The following is a 17,861-nucleotide window of genomic DNA, read 5'->3' as shown; positions in this document are numbered from 1 at the left end:
AGCATAATAATATGATTAAAGTAATATGATTAAAAGTAGAATAACTTGTACAATTAATCCAACAGTACCCGGAAATAAAAGATCGTCCTCTATACCTTTAAGGCTAAAAAAAGATCTAATTTCTATTAGGATGGATTCTTGTCGTTTATAGCCGTATGTTATAAGGATCAAATCGTTTTTGGTCTGTTTTGTTTTTGAGTATATAATGTGACTATTGCCTTTTAAAAGGCTGTTTTTTTTTTTGTTAAACATTTGGGATAAAAATGTCTGAAACATCCACCTTGTTTTTCCATTTGCAGAATCTTCCGTCAGCCTCAGGGTCACCTGCTGTTGATCGGAGTAAGCGGCGCCGGAAAAACGACACTTTCCCGCTTCGTGGCCTGGATGAACGGACTGAGTGTCTACCAGATTAAGGTCGGTGCAGTAAAAAGCCACAATCCATCGTTTTCCTTAAATCATTTAAATATGTATTTATCGACTCATATTTGGTGCCATCAGGTCCACAGGAAGTACACCGGGGAGGACTTTGACGAAGACCTTCGCACAGTGCTGCGACGCTCAGGGTGCAAGAATGAGAAGATCGCTTTCATCATGGATGAGTCCAACGTGCTGGACTCTGGTTTCCTGGAGAGGATGAACACACTGCTGGCCAATGGAGAGGTGACTTCTTTGCTTCCATTGCAGCTCAGTCTGCTTTTATACAATTAAACTGATGTTTTTCTAAATGTTTCTGGTTATCTGGGGGCTTTTCGTAGGTTCCTGGTTTGTTTGAAGGGGATGAATATGCCACCCTGATGACTCAGTGTAAGGAAGGAGCCCAGAAAGAGGGGCTGATGCTCGACACTCACGAGGAGCTTTACAAGTGGTTCACCAGCCAGGTTATCAGAAACCTCCATGTTGTTTTTACCATGAACCCTTCGTCAGAAGGCCTGAAGGACCGGGCTGCCACATCTCCTGCCCTCTTCAACAGGTACAGACACTCGTCGCAAACACAAGCTAGATTAACTTAGATAAAAAGCGGATTGAAAGCATTTAAATCTGGCCTCTCCTTACTTTAGGTGCGTGCTGAACTGGTTTGGAGACTGGTCAACAGAGGCACTGTACCAGGTGGGTAAGGAGTTCACCAGCAAGATGGATCTGGAGAAACCCAACTACAAGGTTCCAGACTATATGCCCATCGTCTACGACAAACTGCCGCAGCCGCCATCTCACCGCGAGGCCATCGTCAACGGCTGTGTGTTTGTTCACCAGACTCTCCACCAGGTGAGAGCAGAGTCTCAAGCTGATAAAAACGACAAGTCTGTCTTTGGTTAAATGCTAAATTTATGCTTGTCGCCTCATGACTCAGGCTAACAACCGCCTGGCCAAGCGTGGAGGTCACACCATGGCCATCACTCCTCGCCACTACCTGGACTTCATCAACCAGTACGCCAACCTGTTCAATGAGAAGCGCAGCGAGCTGGAGGAGCAGCAGATGCATCTCAACGTTGGTCTGCGGAAGATCAAGGAGACGGTCGATCAGGTAGAAACCCCGCTCCAAAGACGAGCAGGAGTTTAAAAGGTTTTCCTTTCTAAGTTCTTTGCATCAATGTCTCCATCAAGGTGGAGGAGCTTCGCCGTGATCTGAGGATCAAGAGCCAGGAGTTGGAAGCCAAGAACGCAGCTGCTAACGACAAGCTGAAGAAGATGGTCAAAGACCAGCAGGAGGCTGAGAAGAAAAAGGTAGACAGGAGGAAACGTCTTCTGGGCTGGAAAACAGAAAATAGAACAGCTGCTGTGGATTATGAGTTAAAGCCCTTCACTGCCTCATCTAACTCACTAGAAGTTTAGTTTACTTGATGCTCCTGAACGCATCACTCAATTGTTTTATATGCTGTTTACCAGGTGAGAGGCCACCATGGTGCTAATGCTCTGTCAAATTACACTTAGCATTTAGTGGTTAGAAAGAGGGCAGAGACAGACCAGACCTGATTTGGTGTCCGATCATACGAAAAAACGCGTAGTCCTGCCAATCATACCTAGTTGAAATGAATTAGGCTGGACAGACCCCCAGCGATTCCCTCAATATGGAAATGGTATTATCCTGACGGGAAGAAACGCTGCTACAGAAAAACAAGAGAAAAAGATTTCTAAAACTCAAAGGAAACCAACCTGTTTCATCACCAGATAGGTTCTTGAAACACACTTAATCCATTTAGAGCAAGTAGACGGACACATTAAATCAATAAAAAAATTTACAAAAAAAGCATTTAGCCATAATAGGAGCTCAGGAGTGCCGAAGAATAAACAAGGATCTTCTCTGAGCTCGTTAGAGGAGCGATATTGGTTCATAGAGGAAATATCTAAGCAGCCAGAAAAACAGATCAGAAATGAACTGTTTATTCTTTGCCCTTAAAGGAAACGTCACGGTGCAGTGCGCAATTCTCCCCAATTGAAAATTACTCTTATTTATTGAACAATATTTATTAATTTCATACTTAAAGTACTTTCAGAGGTTTGTATTCTGGATGTGACCGGACTTTTCCTTTAAAAATAGCCTGGCAGTGGCTACACTAAAACGTTTTCTGCTTCCTTTTTCTCTTAACAAAGAAAAAGAAAAACATGAAATAAAATGAATCCTAATAAAAATAACACAAAACTAAACAAAATCAGGTCAATAAACTTATTACAAACAGGAAAAAGTCAGAATTCTGACTTTTTTCTCAGAATTTTGACTTTACGCTCAGAATTTTGACTTTAATTTCAGAATTCTGACTTTTTTCTCAGAATTCTGACTTTAATCTCAAAATTCTGACTCTTTTTTTTTTTTTTTATGAGTATTTTCATGCTGCTTCTACCTTGAATTCCAGGTGATGAGTCAGGAGATCCAGGAAGCCGTGTACAAACAGCAGGAAGTGATCAAAGACAAGCAGCTGAGTGTCAAACAGGACCTGGACCAGGTGGAGCCGGCCGTCATCGAGGCTCAGAATGGTAATGTTGGCTTTCAATGTTGTTTGCTGTTTTATTCAGTTTTATAGAGCTATCTGAGTAGAATTGTTCCCAGCTAACCTCCAGGTCTCTGTTCACATTCGTCCTCCATTGTTGCCCCTCCCTTTCTTTCCCATTGCTTTCTGGAATGATAGCCGTTAAGTCCATAAAGAAGCAGCACCTGGTGGAGGTGCGTTCAATGGCCAATCCACCCGCAGCGGTGAAACTGGCTCTGGAGTCCATCTGCTTGCTGCTGGGAGAGAGCACAACAGACTGGAAGCAGATCCGTTCCATCATCATGAGGGAGAACTTCATCCCAACCATTGTTAACTTCTCAGCTGAAGAAATCAGGTGAAACAAAAGTTCTTTTTTTTTTTTCTTCCTCTGTTAGGTACGAGTTCTATTAAGCAGTAGGACTTTGCAAAAGAGTAGCCTCATGAGACCATCCTGATCTCACGAGCTTTCAAGGTTTCACTCGCAGATCAGTCTGGAGACTCTCCGTTAAAGAAAATTTGGAGCCGTTCACCAAACGAACGTCCAATCAGCGTTGGCTTTGAGGCGGGTTGAAGTGTGACGCAACGAGAAGCGCTACAGTTCAGTCTAAAGAACATGGCGGCTTCAGCCGATGAAACTAGCGTTAGCGTGGCTATCAAGCAAGTTTATCGGAATTACAGAGTATTTCTTCACTGAAAGAAGAGCAAAACACTGCTCTGGAGGCTTTTCTCAGAGGAAAAGATGTTTTTGCTCTTCTCCCGACTAGGCTTGTCCTGATCCGATCCACGTATCGGATCGGGACGCCGATATTGGCAAAAAAATGCGTATCGGCAAAGCATGTAAAATGCCGATCCAGACTGCCGATCCAGTTTTTAAAAAAAAATCCGGTCCGTATTTTCCAGTTTCGCCGATTGAAACGATCCATTCCACTTTTTTGCGCCAGTGTTCCCCTGTTTTGCATTTTTATTAAAACTTACACTAATACTTGCACCTTTAACTGTTTACGGTTTTACTGTTCACTGTGCAATATTAGATTGCTATTCATAATTTTGTCCAGTTTGTGTTTATCTCTTAATAAACAGGTAAGTTTGTTGTTACCAAGCATTGTGTTTTATTCAATCTCACCTAATTTAGCTGGCTAGATGTTATCAAGAGTACTAAAACCCTTTTCAACATGAGTCTTACAACTAAGGCCAAATAGTTTAACTTAAACTTAAATACATGCTCTGATAGACTGGTATCGGCCAGTATCGGTATCGGATCGGAAGTCCAAAAACAATATCGGTATCGGATCGGAAGTGCAAAAACCTGGATCGGGACATCTCTACTCCCGACTGGTTTCGGCAAGAGTAGCCTGGCTTGTGGTTGTGTTTTTGTCGTCACTCTGTTAGTACGTCATATGCTTCATTGATCTGATTGGTTTATTTGGCCCGTCTATCACCAACATAGGCCAATCAGCTAACCAGTATTTTCGCCCCTTCCCAAAATTACTTCAACGGAAGGTTTCCAGATGGATATGCGGAGCAAATCCATCTGGCGGAGTCAGGTTAGCAAAAGTGAGGGCCATGACCAACACTCCAGGTGCAGTTATACGGGTTTACCTGCACCTGAATTAAAAAAAACAGAAGTTATTATTATTATAGAGAATTTCATCAGCAGCGTCGTCAACTTTTCCTCTGAGGAAATTAGGTCTGAAAGAGGATTAGATTTTCAAACATTGAAATGATGCAACCAGGAATAAGCAGGGTTCCTAGTTTATACAGTTTAACAGGTCTGGGGGAAAAAATAGGATTATTAAAGACATTTCCTTCATGATGTCACAGTATTTAAAGAAGCTGGTGTAAAGGGGGAGAGACAAGCAGGGGGGTTTTGAAACCTCAACCTCCATTTGGATTTTCAACTGTATTAAACCTTGTTTTCTATTTTAAACTAGGCTGAAAACCACCAACAAATGTTCTGTTTTGAACAATGATTTTGAAACAAGACGTGCTCAGGAACTCTGGTTATGATTTAATTTCTTTTCTTGATTTTTAATTGCCAATTACTTGATCCGACTGATTGCAGATGTGGGCCCAGTCACATCTTGACGATTTAACCAGCCTGACGTCCCAGAATCTCCTAAAACGCTGGCATACACCGAACTTTCTGTGTATTTTTTTCCATTTTTGCCATATACTTAAGAAGTCCAGAACTTATGTCTGACAGCCTAACTTGTGCATAACGGCAGCGTAATTCCCATGAAATGAGGCACAAGCCAGTGTCCTTAGGGGGGGCAGCGATGTGCCTAGCCTGCATAAAAAGATGTCTTTGATCGCATTATTAACCTAGCTGCTGTTTACAGCCTGCCAAAAAAAAAGAATGGGAAAAAAGAAAAGAAAGACAGAAGGTTTGCAGTTGCAGCAGATTGAGGATCATGTCTGCTAGGGAGTTTGTAGGTGGTGGGTGTGAACGCAGGGAGGATCCATCACACTCACCTTCTGGCTATGATGGCGATGAAGTCTGGAGGAGAACTGATGGATTCCTCCTGTGAACCCCTTTTATACCAAAACGCTGCCAATATGGCATTATACAGTAGCTGGAAGTTAGAAACACGTTCAGTACTCGTCTGGAACACGTCAGATACGCTGATATGCGTTGGAGAGAAGTTCTTGATAAGTTATGCAAAAGTTACTCATAGGTTTTGAGTAAAGTAGATGCCATGACTTATGAGTAACTTACATTTAATTGATGTTAACGATCAATAACTTCCTGTAACTTCTGCCCCACGTATGGCGTTCGCTGGCATACATCGGGAAAATTTGAGCGTGCTAAAAATTTCTCGACATATTAGCTGTATGTCGATGTGTTCTAGCGTGTTTGAGCGTCCTTCAGTGTGCTCACAACTTAATCAAAACGTACCCAGAACTCATTCAATGTATGCCAGCGTTTTTGCCAGATCGTCACGGTGTGACGGGGATTCTCTGGAGATTGTACCTCTGCAAACCTGAGCAATCTTAAGCAGCGTTACTGCTGACACATTTCTTCTGCTTAAACTCATAACTTTTTAAATTTTTTTTTACTTTCTTCAGTGACTCCATTCGTGAGAAGATGAAGAAGAACTACCTCTCCAACCCGAGCTACAACTACGAAGGGGTCAACAGAGCTTCCCTGGCATGTGGCCCTATGGTGAAATGGGCGATTGCTCAGGTCTGTAAACTTAAACTATCTGAAAACTAATCGTGTAAAAGCACAGGCGATGAACAAAAACGCTTCATCCCTTCAGCTTAATTATGCTGACATGCTGAAACGTGTGGAGCCTCTGCGTAACGAGCTGCAGAAGCTGGAAGACGATGCAACGGACAACAAGACGAAAGCAGAGGAGGTGGAGCAGATGATTAGGGATCTGGAGGCCAGCATCGCCCGCTACAAGGAGGAGTATGCCGTGCTCATCTCAGAGGCCCAGGCCATCAAGGCTGATCTGGCTGCGGTCGAGGCAAAGGTACGCCTTTCCTCTTTGAGGAGTTCTCATTTAAACAGAAAGTCCTGGAAGTTTGTTTTCTCACTGGTTTTGCTCCGCCCCTGCAGGTGAACCGCAGCACGGCCCTGCTGAAGAGCCTTTCCGCTGAAAGGGACCGCTGGGAGAAGACCAGCGAAACGTTCAAGAACCAGATGTCCACCATCGCAGGAGACTGCCTGCTTTCCGCCGCCTTCATCACCTACGCCGGCTACTTTGAACAGCAGATGAGGCAGAACTTGTTCACAACCTGGTCTCATCACCTGCAGCAGGCCAACATTCAGGTATTTGACTCCTTTAAGATACCAGAGAACTAGATCTGAGGTTGTTTCTGTCTTTGAACCAGAGCGTGTTTTAGTCTCTCTGCAGATCAGGGCAGAAGATCTTTGTCTTTGCATTCCGGTGCTCCTGCTTCAATACAATCTAGTGCCGCTCTTGCCTTGAGCACAACAACATAGGGATCAATGCTGACCATAAGCCCTGCCCAGCGTTTTTGTTTTTTGTTGTTGTTGGGTGCCACCTCATGTTAGTCATTTTCAAAAGCGTCACTGTGTCAGGGTTTAAGGTTGCTGAGGAGGGAGTACAGCAGTAGCCATTCATAATTTCCCTACTTTCCTTGATGGGCGCCTTGGCTGGTCCCTTTTTAAACATCTAAAATATTCTTTCTATCATGATTTGTGGACATCAAGATCTAAAGAGAAGCTCATCTCCTGGTCAGACCCTGTAATTCAGTGAAAGTCAGATTTAAAAATATGCATGCCCATGAGAAGACCAGTATCTGGAAGCTGGAGGGGTTTTTGCTGCCATTGGGAGGCGCCATTTTGAATGGCTGCTACTGTACGTAAACCTGGCTGTGAGAGAAGCAACTTGGTTTACTCAATGCGACCTACAGGATGACTGGTCTCACTGGGAAACTCTGGGTTTGGAGTGATAATAAGCTAACACAGAGCTGAAAATAAACTCACCCAAAACAGCAACCTGAGACTTGTATATTTTTGCCAGAAGAAATCTCTATCATTTTTCATTTCTGATTCTTTTGACCAAAGAACAACAAGTATTGATGGATTATGTCCCAATGAGGAGCTGAACTTTTTTTTTTTTCTTTTTTCTTTATTAAATTTTCCAAATGGATATACAAAAGTTAACATAAAAGATCAAATCCCCACCCTTCCCTTACCCTCACAAAACAGCACATCATAGAACACTTAACACAATCAAGACAACCTGATGAAAACTCCATAAATTGATCCAAAGCATTCCACAAGCATGAAAAACTTCGTTATATTGTCTCAGTCTTTCCAGATGCAGAGTATTTGCTAGTTCAAATATATACAAATCAAATATGGGCACAGAGTCCTTTTTCCAAAATCTCAAAATCAATCTTTTAGCAATCACCGTACCAAACAAGACAGCCATTTTCTCACTTTTAGTGGCTGGTGGCAAAGCACTGGAGATCCCGATGATGGCAATAAGAGGATCTGGATCCCATTTTTTTCCAAAAGCTGCTGAAAAAAAATTAAAAAAAATTTTTCCAGAATGAGTGAAGCTGAACACATGACCAGAAGGAGTGCGTCAGGTTACCATAGTAACCGGACAATGCTGAACTGTTTGACATTTTTTATGTCCCATTTTGTGAGAGCATTACAATAAAGTGGTAATTACTTTCAGTAAAATGTAACTACCACCACTCACAATTATTTTTTGAGTGTATAAATATTATAGACATAATATACAAAGTTAAATAAATTACATCTAACTACTTGGAAAAGATAGGTCTACATGAAAAAGGCAAAAAATAAACTGTCTACCAAGGAGTTTTAAAGTGAAGTATGAGAGATACATTATTAAGCGTTGCATGGTCACCCATTCAGTGCTTCTATCTGTTCAAATCCAGCATATTTAACCCACTTGGCCCACCTTTGTGGATAAAACAGCCGTGTACCGCTGGCGGTTTAAACCAGGTGGTATATGGTTCACAGGTTGTTTCTTTAAAGCTTTCCTGAGGATCCTGAGACGTGTCTGTGTTTTATATTTCAATCTGGTTCTTAATGATTGAGACACTCACAGGCTTTAATTCCTCCCCCAGTTCCGCACAGACATAGCCAGAACGGAGTACCTGTCCAATGCAGACGAGAGGCTGCGCTGGCAGGCCAACTCCCTCCCTGCAGACGACCTCTGCACCGAAAACGCCATCATGCTCAAACGGTTCAACAGGTCAGAGCCCGTCTTCCCAAATAAACCAAAAGGTCGTTTAAACGCATCTGGAGTTGAATCCTGATCGATCGTCTCTCCTTCAGGTATCCTCTGATAATCGACCCGTCAGGCCAAGCCACTGAGTTCATCATGAACGAATACAAGGACCGCAAGATCACCAGAACCAGTTTCCTGGACGACGCCTTCAGGAAGAACCTGGAGAGCGCCTTGCGTTTTGGAAACCCGCTGCTGGTCCAGGTGGGTCCTGCAGGCTTTTCATCCTGTCCACGTCGGATACAGGAGTTCTAAAAATCATTAACTTTGTTTATTTTGATTATTGAAGGACGTGGAAAGCTATGACCCCATCCTGAACCCAGTGCTGAACAGAGAGGTCCGCAGAACCGGAGGGCGTGTCCTCATCACCCTGGGAGACCAGGACATCGATCTGTCTCCATCGTTTGTCATCTTCCTCTCCACCCGAGACCCAACAGTAAGGAGGCAGTCGTTTCCATGGCAAACGGCCTGGATGAAAAAGTCAGATCTCCAATGAACAACTTGCTCCTGTTTTTTTAACAGGTCGAGTTCCCGCCAGACTTGTGCTCTCGTGTGACGTTTGTGAACTTTACGGTGACCCGCAGCAGCCTTCAGAGTCAGTGTCTCAACGAGGTCCTGAAAGCGGAGCGGCCCGACGTGGACGAGAAACGCTCTGATCTCCTTAAACTGCAAGGTGAGGCAGACAGGAAGCAATGCACTGCACAGACCATCTAGAAAGAAGTAAAGATTTAACACTAGAACTCTTAAGGCCGCCATTTTGACAGTTCTGAAATTTTAAACGGAAAAAAACTTTGTTTACATTAATCATCTGTTGCTCATGTTACCTGACTTCTCCTGTTTCTACATTTCCTTCATATTGATGTAGTTTATTCTGTATTTATTCTCTATTTTAATTTTGACAGCTCTATTAGTTGCATTTTAAATTCTTCTCCTGGTTTATTGACGTTCCGTACCGTTGCCTAGCAACCAACATTCCACCCAGAACTCTTTGGCTAATATGGAAAAAGGGGCCTCTGAAGAAATCTGACAGCAAAACATGCTTTAGAAATGCTTCAACAAATTGAGGATAGCGATTGGGGCGGAGAGGGAGAGGCCGATGAGGAGGAGGACTTGGTGGGAAGTGGATCAGATTCTGACAGCGAGTCCAAGGACCATAGCCACCAATGGGAAAGCGCAGACGCATCGGTGACCCACATCAGGCAATAGTGAAACTTTTGTTCAAGTTTTGGATAGCACTGTCCACACCTCAGCTGGTCTACTCGGCGGCTCAAAAGCCAAACCGGAGCCCCTGGTCTGCTTTAATCACACACAGGTTGGCGTGGATGTGTCGGATTAGATGATTAGTCAAATTAATAATTATTTAAATTAATAATTAAGCTCCAACAGGAAGGTGGCCTGTGGCTGTATTTTACGATCTCCTGGACATGGCAGCTATAAACGCATTGGTTTTGTTCAGGAGCTGTTTGAACGTCACCGTCTGACGCAGAGATTTTATCCTTGAACTGGTAAAACAGTTGTGTGCAAACCACATGCGCTCTGCAGACTACGCTGCAGAAGAGCAGCTTTGGTGAGGCAAAGAAATCAGGGCCAGGAGCGTCGGCGCTGCACAAAAATAAAAAACACTTATATGTTTTTTATAAATGTGAAAAGGTGGTCTGGGGGAAATGTTCGGGGGTAATCAATTTCTGTAAATAAAATTGTAATTTCAAATTTTAAACCTGTGTAGTAAAATAGTCTTATTTTACGGATAATAATGGCATATAATGCAGCCTTTAAATATATAATAAATCGCACACCAGAAATATTTCAGTTTATGACATCATCACTTCTCATGTATTCCTTTGGGGAAAAATGTCACCCATTAAACTGATGGCCAGTGGGAGATCAAGTAGTATCAGAATATTGGAAGTCCTAGTTTTAAATTAAGTGCATTTTGCCTTAATCTGTGTTGGTAAATAAGATGATTTGCCAATGAAATGAGTGTTTTTACTTATTGAAATAAGACAATGTAATTATTTTTTCTTATTTAGATGTAAATTGTCTTGTTCCATTGGCAAAGCATCTCATTCATCTCCTCAATTCTAGAAAAAAATGACTTATTTTAAGAAAAAATGTCTTATTTAGATTTCAGTTTTTTGCAGTATGGGATTTAATGTCAGACCAACATATGGTCGGTTAGAACATTAGAGATTAACCTTCATCTTAAAGACCAAGGAACCGGGATGCAGTCGATGGTTTAGATCAAAGCAGATTCCCGTCTCCACCAGCTGTCTTCATTCAGTCTCTCTCCTCCTGCTGCTTTCAGGCGAGTTCCAGCTGCGTCTCCGGCAGCTGGAAAAATCCCTCCTGCAGGCTCTGAACGAGGTGAAGGGTCGTATCCTTGACGACGACACCATCATCACCACTTTGGAGAACCTGAAGAAGGAGGCGGCCGAGGTGACCAGGAAGGTGGAGGAGACCGACATTGTGATGGCCGAGGTGGAGGCCGTGTCTCAGCAGTATCTGACGCTGTCCTCCGCCTGCAGCAGCATCTACTTCACCATGGAGGCTCTGAACCAGGTCTCATCTCTGCAAAAACGCCAACAGGATAAACCAGATATAATCTGTTTGTTTTCATAGCAAAGGATCCAATCTAATGATGGGTTTACGTCTCCTTCCAGATGCACTTCCTCTACCAGTACTCTCTGCACTTCTTCCTGGACACGTACCACACCGTGCTCTACGAGAACGCCAACCTCAAGAGCATCAGCGATCACTCGCAGAGACTTGCTCTCATCACCAAAGACCTGTTCCAGGTTTGAGGAACAAACCACCAGTCGCTTCCCTCCCTCCTGTGACGGATGTTAACGTCCATCTTGTGTCAAATCAGGTGGTGTTCAACAGGGTGGCCCGGGGAATGCTGCACCAGGACCACATCACCTTTGCAATGCTGCTGGCTAAGATCAGCTTGAAGGGCATAACGAGGTACGAGCGATTCAAACTATCCGACATACTGATGGGAACGTATGAGATAAAACCAGTCATTATTTCCTGTCCAGCGAGCCGCCGTATGATGCAGAATTCCAGCACTACCTGCGCGGTAAGGAGATCGTCCTGACGGGCACGGCGCTGCCCAAAGTGAAGGGTCTGACCACAGAACAGTGCGAGGCCATGGTCCGACTCAGCCACCTGCCCGCCTTCAAGGACCTGGTGGCCAAAGTGGAGGCTGACGAGGTGAGCAGTGATGAGAGCTGCTCTTTGTATCACATCTTTACTGCTTCAGTTGTTTGGGTTGTGGTGGGATTAAAGGCTGGATTATGCTTAACGCACTTATTTTCCTCACAGAACAGTGTGTGCAGCTCTTAAGCACTTCTCCAGCCTGTAACTAATATTATTGCCTACTTCGTGGGGTCTCTACAACAAAGACTACAAGCTTAGAATATCGCACATTGTGTAGAAAACATTTCCAAAGCCTCTTTATTTTTTCTTATTTAAACAAGTTTTATTTTGAGTTTTCTCCACATCAACCACAAGCATGTACGGAGGGAAAATTGGTCCATTTTTGCTGCAAGCAAACATGTTTTGTGGTTGTTAATTTAGAATAAAAATTGCAATACAAAAATTAAAAATCAACAAAAGGATTTTAATCAACTTGGCTGTTTTCTCAATTATGTTTAAATTCAAAAGTTATTTTATTTTTTCAAAATGTCTTAAAACAGATTTCATATTTCAATATTTTTATTGCGTTTTTTTCTGATGCTTTTATATATATGTCATTCTTTTCAATTAGTGACAGATTATAGTCTAACTTCAAACCCAGACCAAAACAGACCAATAGGAATGGTCTGCTCCTTTCCCCCAGACGAAAGCCCGCCCCAGGTAGTGAATAGACTAAAATATACTTTGTCCCCTAGAAGAAATTAGTCATGTACTCAAAAGTGCATAGGTAATAGTAGTAGCTGCCATTAGAAACCATAAATACACATAAGAAACAAATACCAGCTAAGGACGTACACACTCGTAACACACCCAATAAAAATTTCTTTAAAGGTGAACAGAAGATGATCTGTGAAATCTATAAAGTTCTTAATGGAAGAAGAGAAATTAAAAGAAAAAAAAAATGGCTAGAAATAAAACAATTTGAAACTAGAAAACCTGAAGTTATACTCTTACAACCTTTTTTGGTATAGAATCTGATCAAAGTGTCTTTTTACAGATTGAATCTTTTTTTTTTTTTTTTTACATTTCTGTTTACGGAGTATATTCCTTGGTTTCAAAAATAATGGAACAAAATTCACTCCATAGCTTTTAGATGTTTCACCTCAGGTTAAAGATAATAATAATAATAATAATAATAATAATAATAGATTTTATTTGTAACGCACCTTACATTTCAAAGAAATCTCAAAGTGCTACAGAGACCAAAAGAAGAAGAAAAAAACAAAGACAAAAAATAATAACAATAGTAATAATAAAAACAAAGAACAAACTGTAGGGCTTACAGCAATACATCCTACACCGAGCGGCACCAAAAACAATTACCAAAAAATAATAATGATAATAAAGATGCTCCTTAGGTGTAGATTACCTGCACACCTCTGAGGGAAAAGTTGGTTTTAACGATTGAATCGGTTTTTCTCATCCAGTAAAACGCTTGTATCCATGTTTTCATCTCTTTATTCCCTCAGCAATTCTTCATGTGGGTCCAGAGCAACACTCCAGAGTTGGCGGTTCCTTACCTGTGGTCGGAGGAGAAACAGTCGAGTCAGTAGATCGATCCGCCGTCGTGATGAGTGATGAGCTAAGAACCGATCCGTGATCCGTGCTGATCTGTGGTTACTCACTCTGTTCTCAGCTCCCATTGGTCAGGCCGTCCACATGCTGCTGCTGATCCAGGCCTTCCGTCCCGACCGCCTGCTGGCCATGTCCCACATCTTCGTCTCCAAAGTGCTGGGAGACACCTTCATGAGCATCATTGAGCAGCCTCTTGACCTGGCTAATATTGTGGACAGCGAGGTACCGTTTCCAGTGGTGGGGTGGGGGTCTGCTTTAAACCAGTTAATCTAATTGGCTGAGAGGAACCTTGAAGAGAGAAAAACGCTGACCGCTCTGTTGCTGCGTCTGCAGGTGAAGCCCAGCACTCCTGTCCTGATGTGTTCCGTCCCCGGTTACGACGCCAGCGGGCTGGTCCGAGATCTGGCTGCTGAGCAGAACAAGCAGATCACCTCTGTGTCCATCGGTAACGCCTTTGATTCACTTATCCTCAAAATGAAGGGCTTGATGGAAGCGTATTAAACATTTGCACGGTGGCGTCTCCACAGGTTCAGCTGAAGGCTTCAATAAGGCCGACAGAGACATCAACACTGCCGTAAAGTCTGGCAGGTGACTAACTTTGCTCACTCATTTGCATGGATGTGCATCTGAAGTTGTTGTATTTAAAGTGTTGTTTGGTCTCCTGTAGGTGGGTGATGCTGGAGAACGTCCACCTGGCCCCCGGCTGGCTGATGCAACTAGAGAAGAAGCTGCACTCCATGCAGCCTCATGCCAGCTTCAGGCTGTTCCTCACAATGGAGATCAACCCCAAAGTAGAGTCTTATTATTCAGAATAAGCCTTAAATTGAGCAGAAGCTAAAGAAGGTTAAATAGACTGTAGAGACTGGGGATAGCATCGCTATCAGTGCTATCAGTGCTATCAGTATTAGCTTTAGCTCCTGTATCCCAGCTCTGTTTTTTAGCTCACCCCTTTCACAATCAAAAGTTTGTGTTTTTTCACATTGAATCTTGCACTTTTCTTCTTTATTTTGACTACTTCGCTTAGAGGTGCAAACTAGCTTTTTTTCAATTAAATTATCAATAATCAGGTTGCCAAAGGTTCCTTAAAGATAACTTTTTACAAAATTAAATAAGGTTAAACTCTAAACTTTTCCACTTGAGGAGTTTTGGATAGAGCATATGTACATTAATATTTATTAATATGACTAATATTTATCTTAAAGCAAAATTTTAATAAATATATATATATATATAGTTTTAGCCCTATTTGTTATATATTGAAATTATTTAGTGAAATTTTTATTTATTTTACTCCGTAAGATTCAATAATCTAAAATCAGTTTGTTTCCTTCACAATACATATTTTTCTATATTCAAACCGTTTGAATTGTAGAAATATTCAAGATAAGGAAAACACATTGATCCCAGTAACACACCCTGAAGAATCCCCAAATTAAAAAATTTTATTCATTTCACATTAAAGTAGTTTTTGTTTTGATTTTTATCTTTATTTACCTACATTTCAATAGCAGATGAAAAACAAATGGTTTTCCCTGTAAATCGAAGCAGTCTAAGGATCCTCAGTACATCTTTGTGTCTCCCAGGTCCCGGTGAACCTGCTGCGGGCCGGCCGTATCTTCGTGTTCGAACCTCCTCCTGGAGTCAAAGCCAACATGCTCCGGACCTTCAGCAGCATCCCGGTGGCTCGCATGTGCAAGGTAAGAAAAAAACACATCAGCTGTGAAACGGCTTTCAAACAGGAAGTTGGTTTCTTCACCCATTTAATCGTCTTTCCTCTAAAGGCCCCCAACGAACGAGCTCGGCTCTACTTCCTGCTGGCCTGGTTCCATGCGGTCATCCAGGAGCGCCTGCGGTACGCGCCGCTCGGCTGGTCCAAGAAATACGAGTTCGGAGAGTCCGACCTCCGCTCTGCTTGTGACACGATAGACACCTGGTTGGACGACACCGCCAAGGTTCGCAGCGATGACACGCCTTCTATTTACAGCGGAAAGAAACTTGTAGCTTAAGGAACGCGACGGTTTGACCTGCTCTGTTTTTATCCGAACACGCAGGGTCGTCAGAACATCGCTCCAGATAAGATCCCCTGGGCCGCCCTCAAGACCCTCATGGCCCAGTCCATCTACGGCGGCCGCATCGACAACGAGTTCGACCAGCGGCTCCTCATCACCTTCCTGGATCGCATCTTCACCAAGCGAAGCTTCGACAGCGAGTTCAAACTGGCTCTGAAGGTGGACGGACAGAAGGACATCAAAATGCCCGACGGCATCAGGTCGGTAACCTCCAGCGGGATTGAAAACAAAATGACAGAAAGACGGAGACCAGATGTAAACCCAGATTTGGTTTCCAGGCGAGAAGAGTTCATGCACTGGGTAGAGATGCTCCCCGACACTCAGACTCCATCTTGGCTGGGGTTGCCGAGCAACGCAGAGAAGGTCCTGCTCACCACCCAGGGTAGGCCTCCATCACTGCCGTTCTCTGCAGCGACGCAGAGTTTAACGCAACCAAACATACTTCTAAATCCTTTAACTTCTTTTCTCAATGAATTTATCTTTTAATTTTTCATTTTAGGGTTTATTTTTATCAATATAAATAATAGGATTCAATGTTTACATAATGAAATATATGCAGAAAGTGCCTCCGTCAGCATGAACATGTTTGGTTTTACAAATGTTTAGGATTAAGAAAATTAGATAAGGAAGATTAGATGAGATTATTCCTCCATCATTTTAGTTCAAATTTAATGACGGACTAACTGTGGTCATAATCAAGAAATTACGGTCTTAAATTTGACTCAATAAAATTAAATGAATAATTAATCAAGTAATAGAATAAATGTGAGCTGGAGAGAGAAAACCTACTCAGACCAATAATTAAGCCAGAACTGTAAAAATGGAAATACATTTAGCATAAATTATTTAAAAAAAAACTCCCTTTTTTGTTAATACTGTTTATCAGAACTTCTGAATTGATTTTTTTTTTACATTTTAACCATTTAATATGCATTTAGAATGGATTTAAGATGTTTTTTTGTTTAGAGCTGCAGCCCTAATTTAGATATTAACTTTAAGATTTAAGCCGAATCAATTAGTGAGATTCTTCAGGGGGAAATGCAGCGGAAGTAAAACCCTCCTGACCTTCAGGGATCGTATCATTTTCAGCTCGTTGTTAAACCTTCAGACCGTCGTCATCCTTCCTGACTAAACCTCTTTCTCATTCTTCATCCAGAAGTAAACGACTAACTCGACCTTTTAAAGCTGTAAACATTTCATAACTACGTCCTCCATGTTTAATTTCTTTTCTTTTTCCCTGATGGGGTGACTGACTGGAAAAGAGCCAGAATATTCTAATCCCAAACTTCACTGATTGTTCGTTTTAAGAACAAAAGATGATTCACGGTTTATCGTTTAAAGCTCTAAGTTTATTCAGTGAAAAGAACATTTTTTGGAGGTTTTATCATCAATCAAACGACTGCTGAAGTGTTCCTCTAATAATCTGTCATCTTTCCCTTCATCTCAGTGACAGTCAGGGTTTTAATCTGTAATCCAGTCGCAGCCTTGTGTCATGTAGCATCCAGGCTAGCCTAGCTCCATCATCGCCGCTGGATGTGAAGGTTTGGGTGCGAGGCTCCTCACCCTCCAGCAGCTGTATTTCACAGCCATCCTGTTGCTTTGCTGAGATATCCGCCTCCTCCCCCATGAACCCCCCTCCCCCTTTATGGAGAGAAATATGTTCCAGAATTATTGAAAAGAAAGAACATGTTTCAAAGAAGAAAATGTGTTTAGAAAAAGTTTATTAGGTTAAATTTGTTTTTAGTGATTTATAATGTTTTTGCAACATTCAAAAAACATTTTTACAGTTGGATATTTTTACTAATTTAATATTTTTAGTATTTCTTTTTCAGAAAATGTTGAAATATTAAAAATGCATCTTGGAAAGAGACCTTTGAAAAATGAAATACGAAAACTGACTATATAAAATAAAATCTAAAAGATATAGGTTAAACCTTTTTCATTACGACGCTTTCAAACCTTTTTTGATTGGGCTTTTTTTTAAAACACATTTTTTATCAGATTTCCTTTCTTGAAACGTGTTCTTTCCTTTCTGTAATAAAGGAACTAGTTTCCGGATCCCTTTAGGCGACCAGCTTCCCGTTTCCTTCACGCCATCCTCCAGTTTCTCCCTCTTTCTGTTGCATGACTCCGTTTTTCTTTCCACAGATTTAATCCGCTGATTGTGTCTCTTCGTCCACCCGGCTGTGATGTTAAATCTTATCCTCGATTGAACTGTTGCCTGAACCCGTTTTTTTTTGTCTCCTTATTTTGGATAGACACACCTGTCTTTTTAATTAACCAAAGACGCCATTTTTGTTTTCGTTCCACAATATAAT

General features: G+C 42.0%; 1 protein-coding gene across 1 annotated transcript in view; it reads left to right on the top strand.

Annotated features, from left to right (window-relative positions):
* Window positions 1-291: 291 nt before the first annotated feature.
* The window catches only part of dync1h1 (dynein, cytoplasmic 1, heavy chain 1), a gene marked incomplete at its 5' end in the record, with an annotated part of 21,244 nt that continues 3,674 nt past the window's right edge, over window positions 292-17,861 (top strand). Inside the window, 28 exons of the mRNA XM_015389484.1 lie at window positions 292-414; window positions 499-660; window positions 756-970; window positions 1,059-1,263; window positions 1,349-1,522; window positions 1,603-1,722; window positions 2,850-2,970; window positions 3,123-3,318; window positions 6,030-6,147; window positions 6,224-6,439; window positions 6,526-6,738; window positions 8,541-8,668; window positions 8,752-8,905; window positions 8,991-9,137; window positions 9,224-9,374; window positions 11,007-11,260; window positions 11,362-11,496; window positions 11,571-11,665; window positions 11,740-11,914; window positions 13,369-13,444; window positions 13,536-13,696; window positions 13,808-13,919; window positions 14,002-14,062; window positions 14,142-14,265; window positions 15,058-15,171; window positions 15,256-15,426; window positions 15,526-15,743; window positions 15,822-16,005. Coding sequence (XP_015244970.1) covers window positions 292-414; window positions 499-660; window positions 756-970; window positions 1,059-1,263; window positions 1,349-1,522; window positions 1,603-1,722; window positions 2,850-2,970; window positions 3,123-3,318; window positions 6,030-6,147; window positions 6,224-6,439; window positions 6,526-6,738; window positions 8,541-8,668; window positions 8,752-8,905; window positions 8,991-9,137; window positions 9,224-9,374; window positions 11,007-11,260; window positions 11,362-11,496; window positions 11,571-11,665; window positions 11,740-11,914; window positions 13,369-13,444; window positions 13,536-13,696; window positions 13,808-13,919; window positions 14,002-14,062; window positions 14,142-14,265; window positions 15,058-15,171; window positions 15,256-15,426; window positions 15,526-15,743; window positions 15,822-16,005 — 4,323 coding nt within the window. The remainder of the gene's footprint in view (window positions 415-498; window positions 661-755; window positions 971-1,058; window positions 1,264-1,348; window positions 1,523-1,602; window positions 1,723-2,849; window positions 2,971-3,122; window positions 3,319-6,029; window positions 6,148-6,223; window positions 6,440-6,525; window positions 6,739-8,540; window positions 8,669-8,751; window positions 8,906-8,990; window positions 9,138-9,223; window positions 9,375-11,006; window positions 11,261-11,361; window positions 11,497-11,570; window positions 11,666-11,739; window positions 11,915-13,368; window positions 13,445-13,535; window positions 13,697-13,807; window positions 13,920-14,001; window positions 14,063-14,141; window positions 14,266-15,057; window positions 15,172-15,255; window positions 15,427-15,525; window positions 15,744-15,821; window positions 16,006-17,861) is intronic.

Source organism: Cyprinodon variegatus, unplaced genomic scaffold (assembly GCF_000732505.1).
Source record: "Cyprinodon variegatus isolate N-32 unplaced genomic scaffold, C_variegatus-1.0 Scaffold462, whole genome shotgun sequence".
NCBI lineage: Eukaryota > Metazoa > Chordata > Actinopteri > Cyprinodontiformes > Cyprinodontidae > Cyprinodon > Cyprinodon variegatus.
Note: the sequence above shows the minus strand (reverse complement) of the source record. Positions and strands in the feature narration are given on the sequence as shown.